The sequence below is a fragment of the Impatiens glandulifera genome, chromosome 1 (genome assembly GCF_907164915.1).
Source record: "Impatiens glandulifera chromosome 1, dImpGla2.1, whole genome shotgun sequence".
Classification (NCBI taxonomy): Eukaryota; Viridiplantae; Streptophyta; class Magnoliopsida; order Ericales; family Balsaminaceae; genus Impatiens; species Impatiens glandulifera.
This window is the reverse complement of record NC_061862.1, coordinates 2,513,008-2,522,400: the sequence shown is the minus strand read 5'-3', so window position 1 is coordinate 2,522,400 and position 9,393 is coordinate 2,513,008. Positions and strand designations below refer to the sequence as shown.

Here is a 9,393-nt window from a genome sequence, read left to right as displayed (position 1 = left end):
AGTTGAGTATGTGTTTGTCATTTTTATATAATATTTTTGATATATATTACCATATCCTTACAAAATACACAAATAAAAAGAGGCTAGTACATCTAATAAAGAAATAACAACTTCAGTTTGTCTCCAGAAGGTTCTCTTCTGGAGAGAAGTTCTTACTTCGAGCCTTTTTGTATTGATTTTGAGTCTGCAGTTCATTGAACTCATAAGTTGACATAAACTGATCATAATCACCACCACTAGTTTGAGATTGAAATGTTTCAGTATACACTTCATTATCTACTCCTCCCTCCATTCGTATAATTGGAGAAATATCCATGATAGAAATGGGAGAAAATAGATTATTGATCTAAGAAAAATGGGAGAGATCTAGGGAAAATAGCAACAAAAGGAAAAAAAATGGCGGAGAAAAACAATGGCGGGATTGTTAGAAATGAAAAGAGAAATGGTTAGCCATGAAAGAGAAAATATATTATTTTATTATTTATGGATGCTACAGTAATCCCTAAATATAAATATTCACTATTCATCATTCCCAAAAAATTATAAGGATAGGGAATTTGATAAAGCATTTTTTTATAACTTTTATATTATTTATCTTTATAATAGAGATATAACACATTTTAAGGATTCTGCTACAAATGCCCTAACAATAGTTCCATTTCCTTAGCTTTGAGCATTTGCTAGGACCTTCTTCACCACTAATCTTGGTTTATCGAAATCGGAAGTTTGACTGCTTGAAGATGAAGAAGACATGATTCATCTCTTCCGGATTGCTTGATTATTACAGAAATTGAATATTTAATGAATATTTAATGAGTATTTGTAACGGTTATATACTTAGTTGTTATATATCTATCATTAAGAGTTCTATGACAATGTCATTATTGATATTGTTGTCGTTTCTGAAGTCGTTACAGATACCCTGTTGCAGAAATCGAAGCGACAAATTGGGGTATGTAACGGCTTTTCTTAGAGTCGTTACTAATATTGTTGTCATTTCTATAACGGCTCTACAAATACCCCTATTGCGGAAATTAAAATAACAAATTGGTGTATCAGATGATAGTAAGAGTCAAGTCTCATAATTCTCTAGTTGACCAAATCAAAGATTTTATTTGATAACTTCATAAGTACTTTTGTCTCTTTCATTTTGATATTTTTGAATTCCTTGAGTAGTGATTGAAACTTAATTCATATGACTTTCACATCTCTCTTTAAAATTCACTCTACAAGATCTCTCAAGTCTCTTTAGTTGTATCCGCATGCATAATTCTAGAAAGATTGTTTTAATGACTATTCTTTTAGGGATGAATGAGTATTTACTTCGACTTGTCATGATTGATGTAGTTCCTTCATGTCGACTTTATTGAGGTCGGTTTCTTCCTCAAGCTCTTTCACTTCATTCTCCAGAATCTCTAATTGGTTAAGAAATTAAAAGAGACGTACCAAAAATCGTAATTTTCGTCCTTAAACTTTGGAATTGGATGATTAATATTTGTTAAGGTCATAAATTTGAATGGGTTGGTAGAAGGCTTAGGTGAATTGGTAGAAGATTTTTATAGATTAGCAAAAACTTGAAAGTTTTGATAGATTAGTAGAAGGTTTGTGGATTGGTAAAATCTGAAAACTCTCATAGAATATTGTGATGAGACTTTTAAAAAGACCTACTATTTTATTAAATTGGAAAAAAGCTCACTTAGACGTATGTACTTGTACAACTAGCTCATTTAGACGTATGTACTAATAAAAGGTCATTTAAACCTATGTACTATCAAAAATTGGCTCATTTAGCCTCTTTTAATAACTATGGTTAACTTTTATTTTTAAATTTATATATTTATTAATTAAATATTAATAAATTTTCTCTCTCCTTCTTTTTCATTAATTAAACTAGGTAATTTATTTTATTCTTAATTTTTTTTATTATTTTAATATTAATTTCTCTTTTACATTTCATCTTTTTTTTTATTAGTTTTTATTTCTCATATTTCTTAAATTCTCATTTTTTTTTTAAAAATTTAACAACTTATTTATGAATTTTATGTTTTATTGTAATATTTTTTTTGAAGTGTTTTATCTTATTTAATTTAATATAATAAAAATAAAAAAGGGTTTTTTTCTTATTTAGTTTAATATAAATAAAAATGAAATTAATAATTTGTTATTTAATTTTTATTCACGGACTTATATTAGTAGTAAAAGAATTGTTTTGTCTAATATTTGATTATTACTCTTTTAGTATTTGATGAATGAGTTTTTATTATTATTCAATTCTTAATTCTTAATTAATTTATTTTTGTGTTGAAGGATTTTTATTGTTGAAAGAATTTTCATTGTTATATTCAATTATTGGGATCAAACAATTTTAAAATAATTAATAATTAATGTGAATATAAAAAATATATATAAAAAAGAAGAAGAAATATAAAGTTAAAATAATTAATTATGAATGCTCATATATAAAATAAAATTAAAACAATCAATCATAAATACTCATATAAAAATAATAATAAATTATAAAAAAGATAAAAATAATAAATTCATTTATTAGTAATAAATGAAATAATAAATGAAAAGGAAAGAGAGAGAAAATATATTAATATTTAATTAATAAATATATAAATTTAAAAATAAAAGTTAACCATAGTTACTAAAAGAGGCTAAATGAGCCAATTTTTGATAGTTAGTACGTTAAAATAATCTTTTATTAATACATACGTTTAAGTGAGCTAGTTGTACAAGTACGTACGTCTAAATGAGCTTTTTTTCCTATTAAATTTGATTACTTAGTTTTGCATTATAAAATTTTAATATATACGCTAGAAAGTATTTGAAAAAAATTAATAATTGATACGAGAATTTTACCGTTTCATTCATATTTGATAAATTGTTAATAAAAAGTTACGAAAATGATTTAATTGACTCTTACCATTCTCTCTTAGGAGGTTACACAATTTGTTTTAACAGTATTTCAGTTTATTCTTAAATTTCATTATAATTGTGCATATCATAGGGAGATTCACATATCATTATAAAATATGTATAGTTGAATGATTTAGTAACTAAGTTTTTCAAATTTATTTGTAAGATTCGCATTTTAATGGCAAATTCCTTCACACCAATGTGATCATTTCAACAACCGATTTATGAGAAACCTAAAAGAAAATTTAGTTTAAAGATATAAAACAAAGTTTTTTTTTATGAGATTACCTAAAATACTTTAGCATTTTATTAAGAAAAAAACCAGATTATTGTATATTTAACTCTTATTAGATTATTATATTAGTTAGATAAGAAAAGAGATGTTAAACTCAGGGAAAGACAAGAACAAAACAGATAATTAATACATTAACAAATCAATGGAGAACACAAAGACCGCATAGCGCAGTGGATTAGCGCGTCTGACTTCGGATCAGAAGGTCGTGGGTTCGACTCCCACTGTGGTCGTATTTTTTTTCTATTTTTTACAAAATTTCAATTCTTGTATGTGTTACTGTTTTTTCCTTTGTTTTTGGTACAATGTAATCACTGTTTTTAATATAATACAATGTTCAGAAAGTAACAAAATTACTATATTTGTTTTAAAAAAAATGGAAAAAGGAAGACTGATAACTAATATCAATATATTTGTCTAAACAAACACATTATTTTTCCCAACACTATTGCTTTCTTTCCTCAATTGCTGCTGATAAATAGACAATTAAATACAACAGCAAAAACAGGTCATGCTCATATACTATCATGTAATTAATTCATTGTCATTTAAACTTAAAATCCAGCTAGAATATTCTCAACTTTTTTGAAAATTTTATATTAGTTAAACTTGGAATCGACAAAAATTAAGGGGCAAAAATTAAGGGGTTAAAATCATATACTATCATAGGTAATTAATTCACTGTCATTTAAGCTTAAAATCCAACTAGAATATTCTCTTTCAAAAATTTTATATTAGTTAAACTTGAAATCGAAAAACAAAAAAAAATAAGGAGTTAAAATTAATGGGGTATAACTTCATCATTATTTATTAAATACGATGATACAATTCGAATGGTCTTTTACATCATTTCCCTTTCTTTTGTTTTAATGTATATTTTATTAAATATGAAATTAACCAGATTTTTTGAATTATTTTTTATTTTATATATTAAAACTTTACAATACAAAGTTAAGTAAAAAAATCAATAAAATATTAATTTTCTCCCTAAGTCTTTTCAAATTATTTTAACAAATATATATAGTGATTTTAAGAAATCAAAGTTAGTTTGGCACAATATTTGTGAAATCTCATCCCTTTTATATACTTTTCACCGAAACATTTCTTCGTCGAACAAGAAGAAACTAAATGTTTTTTCACAATGTTGGAAAACATGTCTCGAAACTGAAAAAAAATTATTCCGATTAAATTTAGTTGATTAAAAATATTGTTGCTTGAAACGTTTATAGAATTAATGATGATGTGAAAAAACGTGACATTGAGTAATTATTTTAAATTTTTGGTCATAGCATATATTGTTTTTGTAAAACTAAAATTTAAAAAATGAATCAGTAAATTGTAAAGGATTTATGTAATTGACGGTTGTGTGGTTGGAAGACTCTTAATTTTATATAAACCGTATCGTGAGATTCCTACGGTTTATGGAAGAATAAAAAAAACTACATTATGGTAAGTCGTATGTATCATAATGAGAACGACAATTCGCTTAATTTTGTATTGTCAATTATGGTTAATATTTGGAGTCTTTTGTGAAATATAATTGGAATTGACTAGGTAATGCCCGAGTTTTTGGGTAGATGTTATTAAATTTGGATGGAGACGACTAATATGACATGAATACATATTTGAATTACCATTTTCGGTTATTTTCTCATATACTATTTGTTTAGAGAAAAAATAGTGATTGGATGTATATTATTCATAATGTTATTATTATAACGTTTTCTTATATTCGTTTCGAAAAATCGTTAAATTTTTAATGTTTCGAAAAATCGGGTTATTCTTATATAAACACTCATGGCACCAGTCGGAAAGTCTCAAAATATCATCAGCTACGCGGGGCGTCTTGTTTCATTGGAGCACAAACCCCGACCTCAAGCCAGGGGGCCAAGTCCAGAAGGCAGGGAGGCGTTTAGGAAGGAACTCAGTGAATCGCATTTCTTTCATAGAACCTTCCCCCTTCACGGTTTCTTCTTCTTCTTCTCCAGATAACAAACAATTCTCACGCTAGAGGTAATTAAGGAGGCATAGGAGAGAAATGTTATACAATCTCTTCATTTCTCTCAAATTCTACAATTAATTCTCAATTTAGGGTTTGGAAATTCAATTTCTTGAAATGAAGAAGATATTTTAGAAAAACAACATCAATAAAATTAACTGTACACAGTCTCTAGCTATGGTAGAACAACGTGGAATAAAGCTAGCCGTGTAAAAGCCAATTCTCAATTCTCACATTCGTCTATACTTACACACTTCTCTCCAGATCCACTCGTGGTGAAGACCGTGGCAACGCGTTTCTTTCATTCATGTCGTCGTCTGTTTCATTTTCTGCTTCAGCAACGTTATCATCCTTTCGCCGTATGTATTCGATCGTTGATTGCTGTTTTTAATGTTCAGAATCGTATCAATAATGTAGTTCTTGTAGGTGGTGGAACAGCAGGGCAATGTGTTGGTAGAATTCCATGTAATTCTACAAAATTCGGAGGAGGTTCGTTGTTGTCTGGCAGATTTCTGAGAAATAGGTTGCATAAGCTAATTTCAGCTGTAGCAGATAAGGATGTCGACGCGATTCTGGTGACAGAAGGGGAGGAAAAGACTCCTCTTCGATCTTATTCGTGGGCCGATAAGAAGGTTGATACTTGTTTCATCAGTTTATTATAATAGTTTGATTTGGTTTGATGAGTATTGTTGCCTTGACAGAAACCTAGAGTATGCATACTAGGTGGTGGTTTTGGAGGTCTATACACTGCACTTAGACTTGAATCCCTTGTGTGGCCTGATGATAGAAAGCCACAGGTTTTGATTTTACCATTTTTCGAAGTTATAACTGCTGTCCAAGTTAGGATTACCCCGTTTTATAAGATGATTTGTTTTGAATATGGGACAGGTAGTTCTTATTGATCAATCTGATCGCTTTGTTTTCAAACCAATGCTATACGAGCTTCTCACGGGAGGTATGTTTTGCTTCCTTCCTTACTGCACTTTCTGAAATAGCTCAAAATAATTTTTTCTCCTCTATTGGTTGTTTTTATAAGCAGAAGTGGATGCATGGGAAATAGCACCTCGTTTCTTAGAATTGCTTGCTAAAACGGGTATTCAATTTTTCCAAGACAAAGTGAAAGCTTTAAACCCTATGGACAGACGACTGGGAATGAATGACGGTGGTGGTCCTGCAGGAACAGTTCAACTTGAAAGTGGTGTGGTTATTGAATATGACTGGTAAATGAAAAACCTCCAGCAATTACATTGAACTCGATATGCCAACCAAAAGACTTTGATATATGTATTGTTCTTTTTTTTTGTGTGTGTTCGTTTTGCATTTGAAGTCAGGTTGGTTCTTGCTTTGGGAGCTGAAGCAAATGTTGATGTTGTGCCTGGTGCTGCTGAATTTGCCATACCATTTACCACGCTAGAAAATGCATTTGTTAGTACTTAAGATGTGTGTGTTTGTTCTAGAGGATAGTACATCTATCTTTCTTTCTTCTAAATATATCTCGGATTTACCCTTTACAGAAGGTTGACGAGGAATTAAAAGTATTGGAGCGAAAGAACTTTGGGAAAGATTCTCCAATATGTGTGGCGGTTGTTGGTTGCGGGTACTCAGGAGTTGAGCTAGCTGCGACAGTTTCAGAGAGGCTGAAGAGTAAAGGAATTGTAAAAGCTATAAATGTTGATGCCACCATTTTGCCAACTGCTCCAACTGGCAATAGAGAAGCTGCCTTGAGAGTATGTCAAAATCTGGCCTTTTCTTTTTGTTTTACATGTGAAAATCCTCAGACAGTAGGAGTTTTGATTTCAGATTCTTTCGGAAAGGAAGGTTGAGTTATTGTTGGGTTACTTTGTTCGGGGTATAACAAAGAAGGCGGTTGATTCGAATGATGTGGAGAAACTGATTCTGGAACTGCAGCCAGCTGATAAAGGGTTGGGAAGACAAACTGTGGAAGCTGATTTGGTTTTGTGGACAGTTGGAAGTAAGGCTCCAATTCCAGAAATAGGACAGTATGAGCTTCCTCTTAACGGGAGAGGACAAGTGGAGACTGATGAGAATCTTCGTGTGAAGGGACATTCACGTATATTTGCAATTGGAGACTCGTCTACTTTGAGAGATAACGACGGGAAACTACTTCCTTCTACAGCTCAGGTATCATCATCATCAATTCATCATCATTATTGTTGCTCGGTTTGATGTTATTGTTGGTGTTTCTGTATTTAGGTTGCTTTCCAGCAAGCTGATTTTGCGGGTTGGAATTTATGGGCTGCTATAAATAACCGCCCTTTGCTTCCATTCAGGTTTTCTTATTATTATTACTAGTCAATTTTCTTTGCTAACACAATAAGTTACATATCTGTTTGGTATCAGATTTCAGAACTTGGGTGAGATGATGACACTGGGTATGAGTGATGCCGCAATTTCACCCAGTTTCATAGACGGGCTAACACTAGAAGGGCCGATTGGCCATACGGGTAATCAATCATCTTCTTCTTGGGAATAAGTTGAATTTTCAAACATTCGAGAAATTGTGTCGTAACAACGTCATTAATTGTTGGTGTTTTGGTTTAACAGCTCGGAAAATAGCATACTTGCTTAGACTGCCGACGGATGAGCACCGGCTTAAAGTGGGTTTGAGTTGGTTTACAAAGTCTGCTGTTGATACAGTTGCGACCTTACAAAGTAATCTTCTCAAAGTTCTTTCAGGCTCCTCTTAAATTACCATATTGTTCTCTTCAAATATTTACAACTTATATCATACATAAATATATATAAAGAATGAAATATGTTTGATATTAGCAGTTTTTTATCTCAACCAGGAACTATATATTTATATTATTCCAAATGGAAAGAAAAAGAAAAAGAAAAAAAAGTTAAATAACTATGTTTATTTAATATTTAATTATAACTATGAGATATAATTTTTTTTATTATATGAATGTAGGATGTTAACATCACACTATATTTGATTAATTATATATAAAAGTTAATTAAGAATATATTTTCAATAACTTGTTAAGATATAATTTATTTAATTAGTTTAATATAATTAATTAATTGTGTTACAGACTTATTAATCAAATATATTTTGACATTTATTGTTAGATGTAAATATTATATATATATATATATATATATATATATATATATATATATATATATATATATATATATATATATATATATATATATATATATATATATATAAATAATAAAAAAATTAGTGATATTATTTGTATTATCATTTCTTTTATTATTATATAAGTTAAATTGTAAACTTATATAATAAAGAATATAATTTTAAAAATAAAGGATATTAATAATAAAAAAAAAAGTATTAAGATTTATATTAATAATAAAAGAAGTTTAAATTTGTAAGTAATTAACAAACACAAGTAAACCTAAATTGGAGGGTTATGAGTAATATGAGTATTAAAAGAAGTAAGAAGTTGACCCTAATAAATAAATCAAATAATAACAAATAAGTTATAACCTAAAAGAACATATTTACCTAAACAATCCATGAATAGTCTATAAGTTGGGACAAGGTTGTCTCTCATGACTCATGAAAGAAAATGACATTTCATTTTATTTTTTTTAATCAAAAAATCATAGGACTTTAAATAAAGGCTTAAAATTTTAACTATTTCTATCCTATCTAAATCAAAGTAAGATTATTAGTTATCTTAGCTAGCTTATATAACATTATTATTATTATCTTAGCCTATGTGGGTGGGTGGGGTATCCATCCACCATATATGAAGAAGATTTAGGAGGCAAATGAAGGACCACATTATCTCCCATTCTATGTCTCTAATCTAATTAGTTTTCTAAATTAAGTTCAAAACATTAATAACTACACTCTCCACCAATAATTTTCTTATATCCCCATTCATTCATTCTTTCTATACACTACACATATTGCATATTATGGCCAACTTATGACAATGCCTAATCTATAAAGCATATATCTCTTTCATTTGAAAGAAAACAAAACCAAACAAAACAGGGAGAGAATCATCAACTAAAGACCCTACACCAAGAGAAAAAGAAGAAAAAAAGACATGTTATCTTAAGCCCTAGCTAGCTAGGGTGGTGTTATCAATCAACAATAGAATTGGTCCCTCATCAAAACAAAAACAAACAAAAATCTAATGGGATCATCAACTTTTTTCAACCCAAAAGCAGA

General features: G+C 29.2%; 1 protein-coding gene and 1 non-coding gene across 2 annotated transcripts; both read left to right on the top strand.

The window, feature by feature from the left end:
* The first annotated feature begins 3,373 nt into the window (after nucleotides 1-3,373).
* On the top strand, nucleotides 3,374-3,447 carry TRNAR-UCG. The gene has a single exon. It is a non-coding gene; the product is annotated as a tRNA-Arg (tRNA).
* A 1,564-nt stretch (nucleotides 3,448-5,011) lies between these two features.
* Nucleotides 5,012-8,005, top strand: LOC124921900 (alternative NAD(P)H-ubiquinone oxidoreductase C1, chloroplastic/mitochondrial). Its single transcript, XM_047462600.1, has 11 exons — nucleotides 5,012-5,180; nucleotides 5,382-5,845; nucleotides 5,915-6,010; nucleotides 6,102-6,168; nucleotides 6,253-6,433; nucleotides 6,545-6,638; nucleotides 6,728-6,940; nucleotides 7,014-7,355; nucleotides 7,428-7,504; nucleotides 7,575-7,678; nucleotides 7,779-8,005. The coding sequence occupies exons 1-11, from the start codon at nucleotides 5,012-5,014 to the stop codon at nucleotides 7,919-7,921; spliced, it is 1,950 nt and encodes a 649-aa protein (XP_047318556.1). The 3' UTR covers nucleotides 7,922-8,005.
* Nucleotides 8,006-9,393: the final 1,388 nt, after the last annotated feature.